At 46.1% G+C, this 23,815-nt stretch overlaps 1 protein-coding gene across 1 annotated transcript in view; it reads right to left on the bottom strand.

The window, feature by feature from the left end:
• LOC103608593 (ras-responsive element-binding protein 1) overlaps positions 1 to 8,041 on the bottom strand; it is a 61,927-nt gene extending 53,886 nt beyond the window's left edge. The window contains exons 1-3 of the mRNA XM_008593013.1: positions 8,012 to 8,041; positions 4,693 to 4,815; positions 3,678 to 3,890 (exon numbers count right to left, since the gene is read on the bottom strand). Coding sequence (XP_008591235.1) covers positions 3,678 to 3,848 — 171 coding nt within the window. The 5' untranslated portion in view covers positions 3,849 to 3,890; positions 4,693 to 4,815; positions 8,012 to 8,041. The remainder of the gene's footprint in view (positions 1 to 3,677; positions 3,891 to 4,692; positions 4,816 to 8,011) is intronic.
• Between the last annotated feature and the right edge of the window lie 15,774 nt (positions 8,042 to 23,815).

Raw genomic sequence — 23,815 nt, 5'->3', positions numbered from 1 at the left:
TTCTTTAGGGCTGGAGGCCATGGCCAGGCTATATGTCATTTCCTGTCCTCGGGCATCTTTCAATAGACCTCTTTTGACTTGCACTCACCTGAGTGAGTTTCTGTTCCTGGCAAACAATACCGATTATTGAGCACTTACTATGTACTAAACTCTGTATATACCAAATCGCCAGTTGTTTTTTTCACAACCACTATTAAGAGACAGCCACTATCATGGATCCCATTTTCTGGACGAGGAAATGGGGGTACAGGGAGGCAAGTAACCTGCCCAAACCAGAGAACTATTAAGTAGTAGACAAAAAATTAAAACTCAGGCCAGCTGCTCCACAGCCCATGCCCTAAACCACTATGCTATATAAAGTCTGACCAAAAAAAGGATTAACCCCAAGGCACAGAAAGGAAACACCCTTGTGGTTGCTCATGAGAGATGATGAAAATAAAAATCACCCTGCAGACTATAAAAACAAATGGCGCCATAAACCAGACGGGTGGAGCAAGCGCATGGTAATGGCCAGTTCCTAGCTGCCTTCTCTCTCCTCTTCGGAGACTCGCAGGCCTCATTCTGAGCACATGAACCTTTCTCTAACCTGTGGAACTGCATCTGAGAGCGAGGCACGCCATACATTTTCTCAAGCTCAAATTATAAAGGATCAGGGATAGAAATCCTGAGGAAGCTGAACACTTCAGAGATGGTAAGGAAAACTCCCCGTCTCACCCACTTAGCCACATACACCTAGTCCTCTCAGAGGAATAATGGAGAGAGGCTCTGCAACTACAGACAGAAGGGAGCTGGCCAAGGAACCCCCCAGAGAAAAGCAACGGCAACAACATAAAAGCACTTGCTGTAACAATGAGGGAGGTCTCACTGCCAGGCTAAAAGCTGGGGTCAAGTTCAATCTCTGGGGTATTTCTGTTAAATTATTAGATTAGCAAAAATATAGGTTTTAAAAATTTTTTTAAAGGGCAAATTCACCAGTTGGATGTACATAAATATTAATAATCCAGGCCGTCAAGTGGCCAGCTTCTAGAAGAGACGATTTTTTAAAAGTATCATCCCGCATTCACCTTGAAACAGACAGTGAGTAGCTGGTGAGGCTGCTGGTATTGACTCTGAAGTTGAACATTAACTGACACCCAGACCTTCTGAGGCTGGCAGTGGTGTGCTACAGACCATAATACAGGGCCACAAAATCCAAGGTGGTCTGGGAGGAGGTCTGTGGGATCAGACTTAATTTTTTAAACATCATTGTGATGCTGAAGGAGAGGCCCTACTGGAGAACTTTGAATCCAGTTTCTGCGGCCGAGCTGGTGGAAGCAGCACACTTCCCGAGTTGAAAGATAAAATTAGCAGCTAATGTGATAACTAACCATTCCATAATGAAACAATCTGGCACCCTTGTCAGCATCCGGCTGCGGCTAATCTGTCCTGGAACTCGCGTGCGCCCTGCTGGGACTTCCCCAGCTCCCTCTCTCCGTCCTCCCTGTGCAGCTCACAGGTAAGGAGTACGCTTCCTTCTTTCCTGCACTCTCTCCCAACTGCATTTTGGTTTTTTTAAAATTAAGCACTGTGTTTAACCAGGCTACCTCTGGACCAGATTTCCCTTTCAAAAATGAAGCCAGTGCACCTGCTTCCTGGAAGAGAAAGGAGGTAGAGGAAAAATGGCCCAGTTACACCTGCACGTTTGCTTCCTCTCACCGAGAGAGGCACCCTTCACTTAGCATGAGGACAAAAGGTACTGTGGGTATCCTCTATGGCCCTAACTACCATCTCTGAACAACTAGGAAGGGACTGGAGCCTGGGGTTAGGCCAGCTCTCTGCTGTTTAAAGCAAAGCACTTCCCTACCACTCTGCTTACTCCTGGTAGAGCAGAGACGGATGAGAAGGACAATGACCTTGTCTATCTTATTCTTCCTGAAATACTTGGCCCCTGGCACTACAGCGAGCTTGAAGTAGGAGCCTGGTATATATTGTTAAATGGGTTGATGGATGGAGAGATAGACGGATAGACAGATGGATGAACAGTCAGATAAGAGTGGAAATAAACCTTTTCTTCCCAGAGCTAGTGCTCCTTCTCGACTCAGGCCACAGTCATACAGGCTGAGTATTTTCTCAGGCACCCATAGGAAGAGAGGCACGTGGAGGCAAGGGAAAAAAGAAAGAGACAGGTATCAAAGCTCCGGTCCTGAAACATCACTGAACTCTGCCACGTCCTCAGCCTTGAGCAAGGTGTGGAGAAATACACACTCCCACCCACTTGCTGGTGGGGTTTCGGGCTGGCACAACCTCTCTGGGAGGGCAAGCTGCATCAAAAGGTGTAATTAAGGTTCTACACTTCTAAGAGTTTATAGGAAACCATCATAGTTGTACTCAGAGAATTCTGTGTAAGGACAGTCACAGTAGGATTATTAATAAAAAGACAAAATTGATTCACGAAAACCCAACAGGTTTGGTTTCTTGTCCATCCCTGGTTCTAGACAAACTCAGAAGACTCCATGAGGGCTGAGCATAACGTCATTAAAATCAGTTAAGCCAAAAATTAAACATGAAGAAGTCGATTCATATGATACAGATTCAAAGAAAATGAGAATTATTCACCCTCTGCCTGTCCTCGACCTACCCTATGTTGAGCTTGTTGCTACCATGACAGTAACGACTTTTCAAAAAACATTAAAAGACTCATCTAATTTCCCTATAGAGGAGACACGAACTTTTATAACAGCATTAATCNAAGCTGCATCAAAAGGTGTAATTAAGGTTCTACACTTCTAAGAGTTTATAGGAAACCATCAGAGTTGTACTCAGAGAATTCTGTGTAAGGACAGTCACAGTAGGATTATTAATAAAAAGACAAAATTGATTCACGAAAACCCAACAGGTTTGTTTTCTTGTCCATTCCTGGTTCTAGACAAACTCAGAAGACTGCATGAGGGTTGAGCATAACGCCATTAAATTAGTTAAGCCAAAAATTAAACATGAAGAAGTCGATTCATATGATACAGAGTCAAATAAAATGAGAATTATTCACCCTCTGCCTGTCCTCGACCTACCCTATGTTGAGCATGTTGCTACCATGACAGTAACGACTTTTCAAAAACCATTAATTAAAAGACTCATCTAATTTCCCTATAGAGGAGACACGAACTTTTATAACAGCATTAATCCTTCTCACTCCTGCTTATTTATTCTTCCCCTCTTCAAGAGGACTAAACAGCATCTTTAGTGGAATTCCCTGAAGCCAAATTCTGTGCTTTTTCAAGAACAGAAAACTGAACAGCAGTCCCAGCACAAACAGCATTTATTTGCTACCTAATCCGAAGACACTAAAAAAAGAAAAAATCAAGGAGGTGGCTTTGAAAGCCCAATTAACCAGCTGTGTGAATAAGGAAACAAACCACATCACAGCAGAGGAATCAGTCACGTTCTTTGCCGCGGCTGTCACGTGGAGAAAACTTGCGTTCAAATCAAATCATGGGCAAAGAATGAGGGTGCTTTCACCAACACTGACACCACAGCAAAGAAAAGCTTCTCCATGAAAGGAAACTGACATAAGCTATGAAAAATGTGCTCTTGAAAAATGATTAAGGCCTCTGGGTACGTCTGTTTGATTCCGAGGAACTTCTCCTGATGTTCTCATAGACTGAACCCACCAGACGCCACCCGAGTGCACAAACACTTACCTGGTTCCTTCTGCCAATCCGATTTGGTCCTGGAGGCTTCGCAGGGGACTTGACACTCTGGGGGCTCCGGCCATTCTCGGTGACCTTCCCTACATTCATGACCGCTGACATCATGGTGTTGATGGAAGACAGGTCTGAACCTTCCAAGCCAACAGGTGAACTTGACGTCATTGGGACAGGGGTTTAAGCTTCTAAGAAGCCTCTGCCACAGAACTGAAAACCGGAAATTGCTAGTGTGATCACGAGGAAGCTGAGGCTTCTGTTATAGACAGGTGGTGCTGGCCATGGCTACTATAACAAGTTGGGTCAAAACTGTCCAACACCCTCTTCCTTCAGCTGAAGCCCACTCATGCCCAGAACGATTTACACTTTTACCTAAATGAAGTCTTGGCCTACCAAAGACTAACCGATGACCTTGCTTCCTTTCTGAGTGTATGTCACCGACAGGACTCAAAGTCATGTAAGGCAGGTGTCTTTGCCTTTCCTCATCTTTGCTAGGAGAGATGAGAAAGGCCACAGCAACAATTAGGAAACCCAGGGAGCTGCCATGTGTCCCAAGAACCTACACTCATTTTTTTTTCCCCCTTTTTGTCTTTTTTACTGACCAGCAACGGGATCGCAACCCTTGGTGTTGCGCCCGCACCGCGCTCAGCCAGTGAGCGGGAACCGGTCTCCACATGGGATCCGAACCCTCAGCGGCAGCACCTCCACACTCCCAAGTGGCGCACTCTCCAGTGCGCCACCGGGCCGGCCCGAACCTACACTCATTTACTATCACATGAATGTTCTAGATCTAAAAGCTAGTGATGAGAAACTTCAGTTTAACTGTGCTGCTACAATATAGTGATTTTAATGGAAAGCCAGAATTTTATAAGAGATTTGAGAAGCCAACCCTATCAGAATTACAACCAAAATTTCAAATTGACATAAAAAAGCCTGTTTCTTAAAAACACGAGTAGGTAATATACCTATACCCTAGAAAATGGAAAGACAACCCCTCCCCACTGCTAATTACCTCCATTTTCTGCCCCAAATGAGAGACTATGCAATCCCCGCTGCTGCAGCTACCACCTGCATGTGGCAGGAAACGAGGCTGCATTCACGTCTTCTGTTCTCCTCTTGGTATCGCTCCTTGACACTGGAAGGTAAGCAAAGGCAGAAAAATTCCGTGAATGTCTTTTCACTTCGTGAGGAAAAGCCTGAAACCATTTACTTGCCATCATCTCAGACTACTATAGTCACAAAAATATAAGTAGCACAAATAAGAGGCAATTTCTAAAATCCTTTTATTCTCCCCAAACCACCTTCTGTGGCTGTTTTCCAACCTTAACTGATGTCCCTTGCAGTGCTATCCCCTTCACTCCCAACAGCCAAGATTTTGCATTTTACCTTCTGAAGCTCATATTTATACAATAACCAAATCTTCTTTCATATTGTGCCCCACCACCTCACCAGAACTCTCTGATTCCCACTTGACCCACCTCACTTCTCCACCTAAAATTGATCAAAGACAAAAAAACAGCTAAGGAATTCGCTAAAGGCTCTGAGTCTAGTTGGTATTAGGTCAGACCTAAAAGAAACCTGGTAACATGAAAAGAATGACCGAAGGGAAAACGATGGCCCGTGGCCCCAGCAAAGCTTACTTCTTCAAGCCATATTCCTTGCAACTAGAAGTACTACGGTTATAAGTACAGACAACAGTACGAAGTCCATAGGTAAACTGCTTCCCTCATTTTATCTGGGAAGTTCAGTAGCTGAAGCCCTGCCAGTAAGATAGTAGGATATTAAGATAATGTCCTACTAACCTACAGTGTGCATTAATAAATCCTACGAGTCCACAATAGCAGTCCAAGATCAGGCTCATCTCAGCTATAAGGAGAATGCTCAGAAACGACACAGAGAGAACATGATTTCTTGTGGTTTCCTCCTCCAACTTTAGGGGATGTGACCCAGGGAATGAGAAACGGTACCACCCACAGCAGTGACAAATGTGCAGCCTTCCAGAGGCAGAGCAGGAAAGGCCTGGGGACAGAGCTTTAGTAAACTATACTTCCACAGCTGAGAAGTCCCAAGCTCATCCCCTACCAAAAGGGCCAAAGAGAATCTTAGAAACAGTACTTTTCTTGTCGAGAGACAAAACATGCCTTCCTCGTTAACAGACGTTTTGAAGATATGAACCAAATGGTTTTCTACATGGTAGGTAAAAGGACTAACTGCAGAAACATACAATTCAAGACTACTGATCTAGCCATATCTTTTCCCATACAGATAGAAAAGCTATGTTCAAAATTAAATAAAAAAGCCCCAACTGTTGCCTTTCCAAGAAGTTTCCCCATGCTAGCAGACCATTTAAAGTGATTAAAAACTGTGCTTCACACTTCCTACTTCTATCTTTGAAAGTTTATTTGGGTGATTTCTCCCCAGGGAAAAAAAACCCCACACAGACACAAGTGCAGACACATGAGTGTGTACACACAAACCTCTTTTCTTTCTTGACCTATCACTAACAAACGTACCATCAGTTTCCTAGAATTTTTCTAACTGATCAGCAGGTAATTATGTATGATTCATAAATGAATACCTACATACTGAATTCACCTCATTCTTTTAAATACATCTCCCCCACAATTTTAATGTACAGAAAATTATAAAATAACTGAGTAGAAATCTATTGTAATTATGTTATGTCAATAACAGGAAAATGAACCTTTCTACCAATTTATACTAAGAATTTTGAAGATGACCTTGCTTTTGTCTTATTTCTACGTTTAGAGAAGAAAAATATGGTAAAGATTACTCAAATCTGGGAACAAGTTAGAATAGACACTTTTAGGACTCAATGTACGTCTGTAAGTTACAAAAAATATATTCTAATTCAATCACTGAGTAAGGAAAGAAAGCAGAGAGGAGGGAAACAGTCAACAGGAAAATTGATAAACATATATTCATTAAACAGAACTAAACTGCTTATGAGAATTTTTTTCATAGTCATTACGATATCAAAGATACATTCTTGCAAACCACCTAAGTGTCTTAAGTATGCAACGCCTAGCAATAGTCACTGTAGCTAACCAAAGCAAGCGCTGACAGCTGAAAGGGTTTATCCCACTTGGAAAAAGGGAAAAGCCATGCAAACCTGTTGTTTCCCATTTTGTCTGGACAGGAAGACAGTTACTTAGCTTACTTCCTTCTTGGGGATAAAAGTGTAAAGAGTGACACTGCCCACTGGCGACGCCAAGATCACCTACCCTTACTTCCTTTTCCTACTTGAAATGTAAGTAAGTAGCAATACTTATTAAGAGAGATTCTCCTCATCTCTGATCTGAAAGTGGACTTTACAAAATGAAACTCCCAGCTACACTGAGAAGAAAAGAGCCATCAGACTCATCACTGAGAAACTGTATCAAAAGCAACCAACAAGCAGCCCCTTGGAGCTATGAGAAGCTTTCACTCCAGCTTGTCCTTGTGTCTTATGCTGGCGTTCTCCCTTCGGGACCAGGGCAGAAGGGTGCAAAACACAATGTGTAGCTCGCTGTTCCACATTGGGGGGTGCGGGGGGAATGCACCTTAACGTTAAGGCTCATCTACGTGATAATTTTACCAGAACCCAGTTGGCCGATATTGCTGGATTCTACCTGCCCCACACCCCCACACCCTGGACTATACTCGTACAATAACCCAAACTAACAAACTTAAACCTTCTGACACTCAATCTCAAGGAATGGAAGAAAATTTTAACAGTTTAGGGTCCACTTATAGATGGCATTTTTCTTTACAAATATTTGCAGCCCTAGAATTTTCATTCACTCCTCTGCACCATCCATTTCTTCTCCCTGATACCATCCTCACGTGCTGCAAGTAAATAAATAAAGACAATAAAATAAAAGATAAAAATCACTGGCCCCATTCTAATGCAATCCCTTTCAACGGGAATCAGAGAAGACCAGAATCCTGATGAAGTTCCCAAGTCATAGGCACGATCAACACAGACTGGCCTGGTGTTCCAGCTTTTGACTCATGCTGCCTGGATTTGGGCGTACAGACAAGAAGAAAGAAAGGAAGGGGGTGTCTGAAGAGCTGCTTCCTGGGAGACACACCCTTGGCATACACTCTGCCATGGATTTCTCATCCCAAACCTCAGGCCCATCGGATCAAGAAGAACTAAAAAGTCACAGTTACGATTTCAATGAGATTTTGTACCAAAGCCTCAGGAGGACCTGGAGAAGAGGGGGACAATTCACAGGGAAGCAGCGGGTATGGGAGGGGACTGCATGGGAAGATTCAAGATTCACTGTAACTGTGACTCAAGGAAAGTCAATAAAAGTATGACTGACCTGTTTCCTTGCTCTTATCAAGCTGCCCTCCTTACTGAGGAGCTAAAACTGCCTGGGTCCAAACGTGGGCAGGGTCACACCTCAAAGCCACCACTGCTGGAGCACAAAGGCGGAGCAACCTACAAAAATGAGAAAAGGTGACATTAAAGGGGGGTTAAGACCAGAAATGATCCTGTCTCTGTATAATTTCCTTTACATAATACAGCCAGCAGTCACGAATTACGACAAGAGCCCACTTCCCATCCCCTGCCTGCAATTACAAGCAAGTAGCTCCTCAGCTGAGATGGCCCATTAGCATCCATGTGCGAGTGAGTGCCCTGAACAGACAGGAACCCATCCACCCCACCCCAGCAAGATCCAGCACCACCATGTCAGAATGCCTCGGATTGCTGGGGCCGGGAGGAGCTTCGAGCATCCTAGCAGAGTGTTCAGAGATGCAGATGGAGTGCCAGTTTGAAGGGAAAAGCAAGACAGTAGTACTCAGTGCTATCAGACACAGTGGCGAAAAAAGAAAGGAAGAAATATGCAACTAAACAGTGCCTTGAAGGAAAGGAGAGGCTATTACATCTTTTCCCGAGTGAAAGGGGAAGTGTTTGTAGCACATGTCAAATAGGACCACATGCATACCTCTCCGTTCTGTACGTGCTCTGGAGAGTTTGAGAAAATCTGCTCTGGGCTGCCAAGGGCCTTAGAGCCCTGAGCTTGGAAGGGCCAGAATCCCAGAAAACTGGAATGCAGCATTTCCCAGAGCCACAGCATTGGGCCACAGTCTCTCTCACTCTCAACACAGCATGCCTCAGCTAAGCTGAACGGTACAAAACTGGAAGACTCAAGAAGTAGAATAAAACCCACACGGACAACATCTGTCAATAAACAATTACTCGAACTATTTTCTCACTTGTCCCCTTTTGGGGCATCTGGCGACAAGCTGCCCAGTCGTGTCACACGGCTGTCATCTTGAATCTTCCTTGTGTTCTCCACAGATATGACCGAATACCTTCGGCAGGCAAACCCCTGCACTTGGCTGCTTGCTGGATTTGAGAAAGCCCCCCGACCCTCTCCATCAGAAGCAGCCAGCTCTGACACTAAGATTCTCCCAGAACAGTTCTTTTCTCTTTCCATCTCACTGCTTCAGTCCTCCATCTCTTGCTTGTGACTTTCTCTTTTGAGAAGTTCTTTGGATTTGAAGCAAAGTATCAGGAAACAAGGAGTAATTTACAGGGAAAGCACGAATGGAATATGGAGACCATACACCCAGAGCCCCCTCATCACTGCCTCAGGAGTTCTCGATGTTTCGTAGGGCAGGACCCTCCTTGAGAATCTGACCCTCCCACAGAAAAACACACATACTCTACATTCAACATTTTCACACAGTATAAGGGAGCCCAGAAACCCACCCAGAGACAGCAGGATAAAAATCCCATTTTTCTTGATATATATATGACCAACTGCCCTTTAAACTGTGAATCAAGTCAATTCTCTTAAAATTCTAATGCAGTATTCAGAAATGTGCAAACAAGACATCCTTTCAGATCATCCCACCCGTCTCAACCCATCTCAACTTAAAGACACCTTGGTGAAATTAAACAAAAAAAAAAAAAAAAAGCAAGCATAATTTCCCTCTGTTATTGTTTTCTTAATTAATGGGAAATTTTATTAGGAAGAAAGTCTGGAGAGGAGCAGCCCCATGGCTTTTTCCTAGAAACTGCAAAAATCTCTGAATAAGTGAACTACAGTTCTATACACAATTAGGAAAAAAACACACTTTAGAGTCAACTTCCTAAAATTTTAACCTACTGTCTCCCCTCATTTAAATAAGATACTTAAAAAAAAAAAAAAAAAAGTCCAAGTAACTCCCCGGAAATGCACAGGGAACCAAGGGGAAAAGAGGATCATTCTAGAGCAAGCAGGTGAAGCAGAGACTTGACCTTGAAACTTCCATCCTGTGACCTCAGATGTAAATGATCTGAATACTGAGACTGCCTTGCAATTAGGCTGCGCAACAAGTCACTACCATGTTTGTTTTGGGTTCTACTAGGCCTGAGGGACAGAACTTGGAGAGTGGAAAAGTACAAATCAGTTCCTGGAAGAAACTTCAAGACACCCCTCACCTCCATCATCTCAGGAAGAAAAGAAAGAAAGAAAGACCAGTTGGGCCCTAGAAGATGACTCCGTGGGTGAACTGTGACAAAACAGGCTGGGACTTGGGGGTGGGTCAAGGATGCTGAGTTTCTGGATTTGCATTCCCACAAGGGAGGGGATGCCAGCCCCCAGCCCTGGGGAGATAAGGGACAATGCTAAGCAAAGGCAGAAGCAGAGATTAGTAAGCTTGTCTCCAGGTCCAAGGAGATAGCCATGAAATGATGAAAGATAAAAGGGAAGATCGGCTAGAAACAAAGGGCCTCATCCCAGCTTCTGAAAACCCCAGGGTCCTTGAAGTGAAATCTTAAAACCTGTCCTAAGGCCCCCAGGAAATATGGAGTAAGTTTAGATGTCTAGGGTGGCGGGCTTGACAACACTTGCCCGGGATGGGAGTGCTGAGCCTTCAAGGTGTCCACAGGCACTGGGATGGCTGGTCCACACCGTGTAACAGCCTCACTGACTGGTGCGGGCCACCCCAGGCCGGGCTCGGAGAGTGTCATTTCAGAGGCATTCAGATACTGAAATGGTCTACGACTAGGGGGCTTGCCAAGCAGCAAAGACATCTCTTGAAGGAAGGGCAGAGTCTTGGCCAGCTGGGGACAGAACCGAAGCAGACGAGATGTTCCACCGGGGCCAAGCCTGTTTGTTCCCTCCCTGCCTGCAAAGCTTAGACTGAACCGGCTCTTCTAACTAGGAGGGCCTCCATGTGCTCTGAAGGCTGAGACAGCTGTGACGCTGGCTCTGAGTTCCAGGAAGGTGATGTGTTTCTTGGCTTAGGGTTCAGGCTGTGCCCTGGATGGGAGGCAACCCATGAAAGTCACCCCCCGCCCCAGGGCTGGTACGGCCTTTGGTAAAGTGGAGCTTTAGAGCATCAGGAAGTGTCCTCAGCAACCAAGCAGGTCCTGTGCAATCAGGCACCATGAGCTGCTCTGGCCAGCTCTGGGTGAGGGGGGACTGCTGAGAAGAGGTGGGTTTTTCAGCTCTTGGCACAGGCCACGTTAAGAGAGAAGCATGGAGGTGAAGCAGGAACAGCAGCCATGGGACCCAAGATGTGTATGTGGCCTCCTCTTTGTCTTCTGAGCTCAAAAACACTCCCCCACCTCTGTCCCCTCCAGACTCTTAAACCTGCCATGCAAGGCTGTGGCCTCAGTTTGCCTCTGACTTGTGGCCCAGCAGGCCCTATGGTTACCCTCTCTGCTCAGTTCCTGCCCCCAGAATGTCTGCCTCCACTCCTTCCCCGACCCCTTCCCTCAGGGCCATTGTCCACATGGTGCCTCCTGATTCGTGCTGACCCGTGGCTCTTGGTTCCAAACCCCAGGACACACTTGCCATCATACTTCTTCACCATCACCACAGCTAACAACTTTTGGGCACTATGCGCCACATGCCAAGTGCATCATCTGGTTTCCCCCTCATTACGACCACCCTGTCAGGATGAGGCCCACTGTAGAGACAGGAAAACCAAGGTTTAGAGGCAAAGTCACTTATCCCCAGGATCCCAGAGCTGAGTGGATCCAGTTTCTGAACGCTGTTAAGTTTCTTTCGGTGAAAATGTGTGACTCCTGGCACAGGGCTTGAGCACAGATGCTCTCCCTTAGTCACGTTCTCTGGCTTCTAACAATCTTGGTCTGCATCATTTCTGCCCTTCCAGATGCTCAGCGCCTGGCCTCCCACTTCCGCCTGTGCCTAGGCAGGAAAAAGGAGCTCCCCCCACTCCACCCTCCCCTCTGCCTTCCTTTCTCTGGCAAGAGGCAGGACTGGACTTCCCCCTTGGACTACAGAGTTCACTGCAGCGGGCAAGAGTTTAAACACGGCCCTTACTGTGCAAAGAGATGGGGGACTCTACCTTCCACACCTTTGTGTTCTAGAAGCAGCCAGGCACGGAGGCTGCAAGGATGCCAGCAGGTCCTGCTTGAAATCCCCAACAGCCCAGTCTTGTCTGAGTGGCTGATCCAACTGATCCCCCAATACAACATGAGCTTAGAAGCAACCTGAGCCCTCCAGGTCACTTCTGTTTTCATGGAAATCAAATGCAGACTTGGAGGCAGCTCTGACAGGGGAGCCCACACTTTTAGATCCTGGGGTGCAGAGGTAGGAGTGCTTGAGACAAGAAGATAACAACGTTTGTGTAGTAAGCAGTAGGGCCAGGAGGTGGGGGCCAGTGGCCAGACCACGGCAAACAGTGTGAAGGAAATTTTCCAATGGCCTCACTGAGTTGGCAAGAGTTTAACCTTGCTACTGATCCTCCATCAGAGCCACCCCAAGAACAGCAGCACCCCAGCCCTGTGTTAGAAGTGCCCCACCCCAGACCTACCCAATCAGAAATGCCCCTGGGGTGGGCCCAGTGTCTGTGTGTGAACAGCTCTCCAGGGGACTCCATCCAGCAGCTGAACCAAGGATGTCCCTGAAAACCTTCCCTGAGGACTTGGGAGGAGCCACTGGTTTATCACAGCCCTGGAGCAAAAATCAAGGTGCTGCAGTGGAGACTAAGATTCCACTTCTAACTGGCTTTATTTACCACGATGAAAAAAATAATAATAAACAAACACGAGGTGGAGGGGACCTTTTTCCCTTTAATCTCATCAGGGCCAGTCTGTGGTGCATGGGAGGCAGAGCCCTGTGCAACTCCGGATGCTCAGAGCCACCTCTCCAGCAAACAGCGTCTGCCCAGGCTCTGTACCTGAAAAGCTCCTTTGAGGATTTGGGGAAGAACGGCCTCCAAACTAGAGCACTTCTTCAGCCAGGATTTCTGGTGGTCCTGGCACCACCCCCTTCTCTACTGTTCATGGGCAGTGAGACATGTGCAGATAAAAGGCTGCAAGAAGAGAGAAGAGTTAGGGAGTATGAGCCTAAGGAAGCAGCCCAAAGTCTCCTTTGGCTCACCATCTCCTGCAGGGTGTCTTTCAGTGACCCATGGACAGAGAAAGCAAAATGGAAAGGAAATTCTTCCTACAGCCTAGAGCAGCTGCCCCGACTCTGTTTAGATTTCGGGTGCCCCAGTGCTCTTGACCTGGAGCATTTTACCAGGAATAACACAAGCTGCTAATACTCCTTTCAAAAGGAATGTCAACTGTCTTTGCGTAAAGGGACACTTTAATATTTAGTAAAGCGTGGGGAGAAGGAACAGCGGCTTACGGCAGACTGACAGGCTCCATGTGGGAAGCACTTTCTCTGAAAAATGAAAATCACTTGGACATTTTACTCGTTAAATTCAACTTCAGCAGGGAGGCACATGTTGGCTGGGAAGACAGGATCCCTGCCTATCAAACTTATCTCCTTGAATATTTAAAATGTGAGCTGCTGGGAAGGTGGAGACATTTTCTCTGGATGAAACCATCCTGTGGAACCCCATCCTTCTCCCTGCACCTCTCTGCAGGGCCCCTTGCTTCTGTGGAGAATGGAAGAGTCCTGAGTACATGCTTTTCTGCTTGGACGTGAAGACTATGAAGAGGCTGACTCTACTTCCAGCAGCCCTGCTTCCGGGAGCACGTCTTACTGACGGGATCTAACGACTGCCAGACTCAAGGCCACGACACGGCTGCCACACGTCACACAGCGCCCTGCACCCCAGAGAGGGGGACATGGGCGGTCCTCAGGGCCTGGCTGTGGGAAGGGCAGAGTTCCTGGCCCTCTCCCCAGGCAAACCAGAATTTTCCTAAATGTTGTTTAGTTATTTCATCACTTTCTTGCCTAACGTAGCAGAAACCTGTATTGCTCTCTACTCTGCCCGAAGAAGCTGGTGGGAAAAAGGGGGTGGGTGGCCAAGGTGGCCTGCGTCTGAATAAGGGAGCACCCACCCCAGACAGAGGGCAGAGGGTACCCTCACCCACCCCCAGGGCAGGGAAGGGTCTTCTGGGCTAAGCTGTGCTGCCAGAGATTAAGTTTAGCAGCCCCCGCCCCACCCCACCCCACCCTAAGATCTGCTCTGCTGGCTTATCAGGTAGACACAGGTACAGGAAAGGGTGGGGAGAGGCCTCCACACCACACCTTGGTTGAAGAATTTAAAAATGGAAAAGAACACTGCTATACCTAAAACAGGAAATCAAGTCAGAGTATAACAGAAGTCTAGTGTATATCCAATTATGTGTCCTCCAGAGCATCCCCTTACCTAAGAACTACAGGGCATTAATTATTTGTGGCATAAACTCTGTGCCAGAAATGTGCTAGGCACTTTACGTATATTTAATCCTTCCCCAAATCTTATAAGGTAATGATTAGGTTATTTGCTGGATATTACACAGCTCTTGAGGGGCAGGGGCAGGATTCTAGCCTGGGGTGGCCTGACTCCAAAATTCTTGTACTTTCCACTGCACCACAAAGAGGATCACTGAAAAGCCATTCAGAGAAGGGTGATGAGCAACACAGAGGACTGGGAAACTGAGTCAGGAAGACAACAAGAAATGGCTGAAGGAACTGCAGACACAGAGCTGGCTACAAAAGCTGCAGGACTGGCGTGTGCAGGAGGGGCACACATCTCAGGGGCCCCCCACGGCAGGAAGGAGGTATGGGTGGGAGGCACAGAGCAGCAGCCCTGGGTCTACATGCTTCTTTAAACACAAGCTTTGCACAACTAGAGCAACCCTTGGACAGAATGAGGCCTGATTAGGTGATGAGTCTGCTTTCCTTGGGAGTATTCAAGCGGAGGGTAGTAAGCATTCAGTCCTGCAGCAGGAGGCAGACCAGGTTAGAACTCTTCTGACTTCCAGATTCTGCACTTCTAAGAAGATGGCCCCTTTTTCATAATACTGCAGTATTCAGAAGTGTAGAACAAGCTGCAGGACATGGAGTCTTCAATCTTGGACCCACTTAACTGTCTGAGCCTCGGCTCTCCCATCTGGAAAGTGAAGCTGATAATACCTGCCTTCCTTACCTTACAACATAGAAATCAAAGGACTACTTGTTAAAACACGCACAGATGGCACAGCGCTCTCCAGTGGGAGCTACCGATGCTATGCTATTCACCTCCCATAGTCCCGTTCATCCCCAGGCTGGGTCTCCCCTACTCAACTCACCCGTCTGCTCCCCTATTGGACTGCCAAAGCTGTGAGGGCAGTGGCCCAGCTTGATGAGCTTCTAAAAGAATTTCCATCTCAGCCTACAAACTGATTGATTTAAAAACAAATATAATTTGGCTTATGAGAATACAATCCCAGTGACAGTAACGAATGGAACAGCTGCTGACACACTCGCCACGATGCACAGCCAGCAGGAAATAAAAGCCCTCTGGCTGCAGCTTGCTGCTTCATCAAGGAAGTGCAGCCTGCTGGCTCCCGCAGAACACGGCTCCCTCCTCCCCACAGTCACCAGCACCTCGCCTTGCCCAGCCGCAGCCCCTGACCACAGTAACTAGCCCCACACTTGCCGGCAACTGGACTATTGTAACTGGATTGTTCTGGACACTTCTCTGAAGCGGATCTAAGTATCTCCAGTCACATTTACAGCTTTTGGGAAGAAGCTGGGGTAAAGTTCAGCAGCAGATTGCAGAGCATTTTAGGCAATATCCTGCAACTCTTTCAGAGGCCCCGAGGTCGCAAGGCTGGCCTCCTGACATGCTCGGGTAAAGGGTGCAGCAGAAACAGGATTCTCTACTTCTCCTCAGAGGAGGAGCTGTGTGCAAGCTGAGCAACCCCAGGGCAGGTGGTAAACCTCGGATCTGGGCTTCAAATTCCAGAATTCAGGGCAGTTTCAGGCTGACACTCCTTAGAAAACCAATACAACTCTGTGGAAGATAAGCGCTGCCTGAAACATTTCTCCCCGCACAGCTTAGAGAAGGCAACGGAAGCTGCTCTCCTTGTCCACTGGAAAGTAGTCAGCTGTGGTCAGAATTTCGCAGCAGATGATCAAGACGCTCCTAGCCGTCAGCTGAGGGTGACTGTGCTGGCTGGATTTGCCATGCCAACTCCTAGCAGCTGGACGGGCTGCCCTCTGTGCCATGCAGCGAGTGACCTTTCCTTTCCCCACACCCCAATTTTGCCTCTAAGAAAAACATTCATCACTATATCTACGAAGACAAACAAATACTATGAGATAAAAGTGGTTGGGAAGAGCTCATCACAAGCCAACCAACCAAAAACATGGGCAAGCAGATGGTTTTTCTCAAACTGAGCAAACCAAAAGTGACGACGGGGCAGGATGGCCCCTGAGAGAGCCCATGTGCTGAGGGGAGAAGAGGTGGCACGTCCCAAGCACTAACAGGCCAGACCAGCAGAGGCACCTCTGGGAAGTAAGGCATGGGGGGGGGGTTTAGTGTGTCCCTCCAGGAAGAAGTCCCAGGCACACTGGCCCTACTGGCAGCTCAGCTGGGTGATTAGTTCACAACAACTGCCCTCCCTGGGGGGTCTAACTGCACTACTGATTCACCACCACCGAGCCCCCCAGCTCAGCAGGGTATGAAACCAGCATCGTGTCCCCAAAGCACACTTGTTCAGTTGCCCTGGATTGAGCTCATACAGGGCACAAACAGGCCCAGGCTCTTAAATGTGGGTGAACATTTTACAAGCCCCACTCTGAAACAGATAACCCCTTTGCAAGCCCCTAAGCTTCCCCCAAATGTTACAAAGAAGAAGACGGAAAACCGGAAAGGAAAGATAAATACCAGCGAGACAGGTCCCTTTCCTTAAGCTATCTCACAAGCTGAGTGATAATTCAGCCAGCATCAGAAAGCACCAGAAGTACCCCTAAAAGGAGATGGGCACCCCATGGAGAAATGTGCTCCAGCTGCTCAGGAGGGCTGGGCGATTCCCAGCAACCCACAGATCTTCCTGCTCATCTGCTCAGTCCAAGGGTGGCCAACATTTCCATTTGGTCCCCACAGGTCAGACCCCTCGACCTCTGTATCACACAGATTTGGCAAGTCAAGCTAATGCTCTAAGCAGTGTGTAACGTGAACATTCCCAAACGAAAGGACTGGCCTCTACCAATATTTTCATGACGTGAAATTGTTCTAGAATACTTGTGAGGCCAGGCCCTGATTCTAAAATAGAGTCCTTCAACACACCAGCAGTTGTAAAACTGAGCAATCTCTTGCTCACCCCCTTTACTTTACTTGAATGCATGTGATAAAGGCACCTTCGTGTTGTTCAGAAAGAACATCCCCACTCTTCCCTTTTATCTCCCCTTAACAGTTTGCCATCCAGTGATAGGCGGGGCCTGGCCTCCAACAGCCCACACTTTTATCTCCAGCTGACCACACGAAGCCAAGGGCTGGACTTCCTGCAGCCTGCCTAGAGGGGCTGTTTGACTTGTTTAAAGTACTTGCCTCCAGAACCTTGGAACAATGCCTGAGCAACACCTACCCAGCATCCATTTCAGCTCCAACTTTAACAGCCTTCAAGTCCAACGACTAGCACTCCCTGTGCCTCCGTGTGGGAGAGGCTTAATGCTTCCAAGAAGAGAACTTACTTTCTGGGCTCACTTATATATTTGTTTTCTGCCTGCAGCAAACACAGGAGCTGTCTTCATCAAAGTCCAGAAGCCCCACGTTAGTTACAGTAGCTAAGCAGTTTATACCATTACTATTAAAGTAATTCATCAGCATTTAATACCATCCTGTAGCCACTAGAAGTCAGAGCAGTACACTGTGTGCTTGCTTGCACAAGCACATGTCCTGGAATACACTAGACCCCTCATCTCTGGAGTGAGGCCAGGCCGTGGTCTTTGATGTCCCTTCCAGCCCTGACTCTGCACCTGAGACTCAACTCTGTCAGGATGTCTGGGTGTTTTTGGGTCTGGTCTCAAAAGCACTCCCATCTACCTGGTGCTAAGAGCTTTCCCGTGAATATCCAGCAGCAGCATCCACTTCTCAAGCATCAGTGGTTGTGAGACTGTGAGGGTCACTTATGGGATGGGATGACCGGAGGGAATTCACCCCTCAGAGGATATGGGATGCTGACTCCCTGCCACATGGGGGGGGGGGGAAGGGGTGCATTTCCCAGCCATCGTATCAGCATCTGTGAGGTTAATGGGGTAAGAGGATAACAGAATCAGACGTTTACATCAGTCCCCCCAGACAGAGTATAAGGAATCTTCCTAGAATTAAAGAGCAGAGAAACGTCCCCGCCCCTCACAGTCTCACAGGTAAGAAGGCTGGGTGGGAGGCTGGACATGGGGACAGAGGGGAGTGGTGGGGACTGGTGACAGTTGTGAGGTCCTAGAGAGAAGGGTGGGGCGAGTGGCAGAAGCCAGGGTTTGGCTGAGTCCGCAATACCAGCTTCTATGCCGACACTCCAGAATGGAGCCAGTCTTTTTTAGGATCTTTTTTTGTGAGGCTAGATAACAGACAAGAGTAAGCCACGCTGTGCCTATCCACACGGCCGTCTCCTCTAGCCATGGGTCCTGGCCCTGCCAGAGGCCCATGAGGGAACAGAGCCAGCTAACCGGTTGGGCCCCACTGGCCACAGGCAAGTACTCTTCAGCATCCTCAATTTCCTCCCAGCCATGAAGTCAGGAACAACCTGTACAGACAAAGAAAATAGAAACCTTGCGAAACAACGGCATCTACCGTGCTCACTGGATATGCCCGAGGACACTCTTTCAAAGCCCTTGATGATGCTTCATTACAATTCTGGAAAGAAAATGCAGTTCACTACACCCAGCACACACACGTTCACACAAACCCGATTTCATGTTGTGCCAGCCCCACAGCTAAAATGCACAGTCAACATAGAATTGGAGAGACCAGCCTCAGTTTCTTCATTGATTTAGAATCATAACTAACACATTTCCATAAAGCACATTAGATGCCAGTGACATCCTGGCTTGTTCCCAGTCTGGAAACAAAATTTTCCTAAAGGCAAAAAAAGAGGTCGAACAGACTATACAACAATTGGCTACCTGGTCACAGTGAAAATGCTTCTTTGCAGGAGAGACAGGGACATAAGAAAAAAAAACAAAAACAAACAAAAAAACTCACCATCTCTTTATTCCTTGTAGTTTACCTTTAATGCCATGCTCTGGCCAAGGCAAGAATAATCCTTTCAAGGCTTCCCCCACAAGAAACTACTAAGTGTGGTGACAACTTTTTTTAACCCTTCTAGCCAAGATTCACTTTTAATAGGATGAGAGTTTGGAAGATGAATATGCAAAGTAATTGTAGTTCCACCTATCTTACGTGAAGATTTTGAAAGCACCATGCCATTGGTTCTAATTATGTATTCTGTACAACCCAAATTTATAATCAAATATATTGTTAGCAATCACAACATTAAGCAAATGTTTCTTTAATTTTTTTAGATTGTAGAAAGAAAAAACAAAGGGACACATTAATGTATCAATGTTGACAGGCCTCAGAATTCCTACAGCTTCTTCATACTTATTCTATAGCTTCAGCCACCAAGCAAACATGTCATTTAAAAAAAAGGGGGGGGGGGTCTCCTCAGTTTCCTGCAGTGGGAGTTCCGAGCCCATTCTTATTGGAATGTGTCCAATCCAAATCCTAAGAGGAGATGCAGGAAAATGTGCATTCTCTGCAAGGTGTTAAAATTTGTTGCTTAAAATGTTCTATACTATTTTTTTCTCCCCTACATGCTGGGCAAGACTTGGCATTAGTGTGAAAACCTGAGAGACAATGATGATCCTCCTCAGACCTCAGGGTCTATTAACATTCCAGATGGTGGAACCACCAAGCGCTGCAAGACTGAGCCCTGGCTGCAGAGGCTGGTAGGCTGGGGAGCTAGAGCACACACACACAGAAAGTCCAACTCCGGGGAGATGGGGAAGGAGCCGAACGCTGTAGGGGCCACGGGGCTCACAGAAGGAAGAGTCATGGGGGAAGGGGCGTAGTGCAAAAGCAACCTTGAACTTGAAGAAAGGACCCAGCTTCCAGCCAGAACATAGCATGGAGAAAGCATGAGCTCCTAAGAGCCTCCACTTTCACCCTCCTCCAGTGAAATGAGAAAAAAATCCATTTGTTGAGTTTCTAACAATGCTAAATTCATTTACTTTTCTAGGTTAAAAGGCCCTCTTTAAAAATGAGGTGATTTTTGGGAGATGGTTGAGAATGTTTTTTAATGCCCTTACTTGGCAAGAGAAAAAAACGGCAAGCCCGTGTCTTACTGCAGAAGTTTTGCCTTGTTTCTGGCCCATGACAACAACCCCCTGGGAGCCAAGGGAGTGCACCACCGCGCTGTGAGAAAGGAGGGAGAGTGGAGTGGGGGAAATGGCCAAGATACGGCTGGCAGAATGATGCTGAGGTCAAGGTTCCATCGAAGAGGGATGAACTTTCTCCTGCAGCTGTGGAAACCCACTGAAAGGGCCTTTTTTAAAAAAAAAAAAAGACTGGGATGAAATAATCATATCTATATTTTTAAAAAGCCCTTGGCAGCAGCTTAAAAAATGGACTATCAGAAGCACATAGCCCAGTTAGGAGGCTACCATAATAGTCCAGGAACAGACACAAAGAGGTGGGCAGGAGTGGGGTGGGGGGAACCAGACCACATCCCGGAGGGAGAACTGAAAGCAGGCGAGACGGCCTGGCTGTGATGGTCAGGGCGGCATCCAGACGACAGAGTGGGTGGCAAGGCGGTACACAGAAATGAAGAAAATTCCCAGCACAGGAGAGAATAAAGAGCATGCAGCAGGATGGAACTGGCTATCCAGTTAGCAGGATTCAGAGGGGAGTTTTGTTTTGAAGAAAACCTGCAACTGTCCATAGCCAGAGAGGACCAGATGGGAAGAGAGGAAGGTCTGGGGGCGCTGGGGAAGGAGGAAAAGGGGGCGCCCAGGCACAGGAAGATGGAACAGTGTGGCTGAATGTAACATGTAACACAGGTCCATATGAATTCAATTGTCAAATAGGACTCTACTAACAAAACTGACCATCATAAGATGCCAATGGTGGTGGTGGGGGGGGGGGTGCTTAAAAAGGCTTAACTTACAGAAAGCCACAAAACTTCAAATTTTCTCTCTCAAAAATCCTATCACATAACCAACATTTTAGAAATTGGATAAAACATTTTATTGAACTGTCAGGACCTTGAGTGGTGCTGTCTAGTTGATGGGCATGTCCTCAGCCTGCACTTTCCAGTATGGTAGCCGCTGGCTACATATGACTCTTGAGCACTTGAAATGTGGGTAATGAGACTAATGAATTAAATTTTTTTATTTTATTTAAGTCTAATTTAAATTTAAGCAACTACACATGACTAGTGGCTGTTGCGCTGAATAGTGTAGGTCTATGGAATTTTTTTCTCCAGTGATCTTGGATTACTACAGATGCTCCTCAATTTATGATGGGGTTACATCCCAATAAACCCATAGCAAATTGAAAATATCTTACATTGAAAATGCATTTAACACCTAACCTTGAACATCAGGGCTCAGCCTCGCCTACATGAAATGTGCTCAGAACACTCACATTAGCCTACAGTTGGGCAAAATCATCTAACACAAAGCCTATGTGATAATAAAGTATTGAATACATCATGTGATTTACTGGATACTGTACTGAACGTGAAAAACAGAATGGTTGTACAGGTACTCAAAATACTGTTTTTAAGTTGAAAAATTATGTCAAACCATCTGGGGTGTCTAGTCCTTAATTTGTTTGCTTTTAAGGGTTTTTAAGCCCCAAAGCAGGAATAAAGATAATCTCATATGGTTTCACCTGCAGGCATGGGAGGGGAGTTATCAGATCCCAGAAGTAACTTACTTTGCCCAGTGTTTATAAGAGTTTCAGTGTATAGAGGGAAATAACCTAGGACACCAACAATAGAGGGACATCTCCTAAGCAGGCTGACCTCTCCCAGGTAAGTCAGCACCACCCTGCCCCAGCCACCCAAAACCTGCTCAAACCTGGTCCCACCTCAAACATGAAGGTTAATGTGTAAAAACATGGGAAAATGTTTATTAAGTTAGGTCAAATTTAAAAAGCAAGTTAGTACATTTAATTATTCTATGCTATCATAACTATGGATAAAGTCTACAGGCTATCTGAGATAAAGTACAGTATCCCCCTTATCTGCAGGGGATGCATTCCGGAAACCGTGGATAGTACCAAACCCCATATGTTTTACGTTTTTTCCTATTTTTAGATACCTATAATAAAGTTTAATTTACAATTAGGCACAGTAAGAAATCAACAATAAATAATAATAAAATAGAATTACAACAATACTCAGAACAGCATGCAAATTAAAACTTATGAATTGTATTTTTTGAAATTTTCCATTTAATATTTTTGGACTTTGATTAACTGCAGTGAACTGAAACCGCAGATTAGGGGGGCTTCCATACGTGTCATAGGAACATAGTGATTTTTATTTTATTTTTTTTTATAGATGACCAGTAAGGGGATCTTAACCCTTGACTTGGTGTTGTCAGCACCACGATCACCCAGTGAGCTAACCAGCCATCCCTACCTGTGGCCTTGGTGTTATCAGCACCACACTCTCCCGAGTGAGCTGGCCCGAGATTTTTAAAAATAAAAATACAGGAGCTAGCTGACTAGCTCAGAGTGTGGTGCTGATAACACCAAAGTCCAGAGTTCGATCCCTGTACTGGCCAGCTGCCAAAAAAATAAGTAAAATAAAAATATAATTTAATGTCACAATTTTTTACAATTTAAAATTTTTAAAAATATACAAGAAAGATGTACCAGCCAGCTGCCCCCCCCCCAAAAGTCACACCCTTGAAACCGTATGTAAAATTTGCATGGTATTTGTTTTTTGGAAAAGAGTCCATAAATTTGGTCATATTTTCAAAAGGACCTATGATTCCCAAGAAAGGTCAGAATTACAGTAGTGGCCTGAGCCTCAGAAGATTTGATTCCACCTTTGGAGAGTTAAGGTCACCAAAGGCTTTTTTGTTACTATTGCCATCAGGCAGCCCCAACAATAAGTGAAAACTGGCAACACCAAATTCCCTAACTTTCCCTTTTCTTGTGAAGGTGGGATAAACCATGTAATTCACTTAAAACAGTATCGACACATGGCGATCTCAATAAATGCTAGTGAACTCAATTCCCAAAACAATCCTCAGTGTTTCCTACAAACAGCTATAATTTTAAAACAGAAGTCATCCTAAGGAAAGGGGGGGGGGTCATTGTGAACCCCGTCCCTGTCACTGCCTTTGCCTGGTTTTGTCGTTTCCCCTCCCTGCCAGTTAATTCCAGGAATGACTGTCGGGATTTGAGTTAGTTTCTCGGTGGTGACTACTAGGTTAGAAGTTTCTGAGTGTGTACTGTAAACCATCTCTAGGCCAGTAATCTTGGATTACTGGGGATGTTTTCTGTAGGTGTTAATATGGCCCACACACTATCAATTCCTGGGAATCTCAAAAGGGTCACAGAATAGAGGGTGGTCTCCTGGAGGAAGTTTGTTCTGCAATTAAGAAAAGGTAATAGAGGCCTTAGTAAGTCTTTTAAATGGAAGCCAAGAATTAAAACTGAGTCCCCTCATGCACTGAACAGTTCTGCTTACTTAAACTGCAATGCATAAATAGGCTATAAAAGGAGGGATTATATCAACTATAAAACTCAAGAGTCATAACCAAGGAAGGGGAAAAGTGACCATGATTACAAGGTGCTTGGGGGAGAGCGGGAGCTAGCTCAGTCCTTGTTTTCTCATGTATCCTTTGAAGATGAAAACTAACCAATTTTTTCAGGCCTTCAAGCTGTCAAGTGTTTAAAAAAAAAAAAAAAAACTATTTGAAAAAATAGACAAACGG

This window comes from Galeopterus variegatus, unplaced genomic scaffold (genome assembly GCF_000696425.1).
Source record: "Galeopterus variegatus unplaced genomic scaffold, G_variegatus-3.0.2 Scaffold8609, whole genome shotgun sequence".
Lineage (NCBI taxonomy): Eukaryota > Metazoa > Chordata > Mammalia > Dermoptera > Cynocephalidae > Galeopterus > Galeopterus variegatus.
Note: the sequence above shows the minus strand (reverse complement) of the source record. Positions and strands in the feature narration are given on the sequence as shown.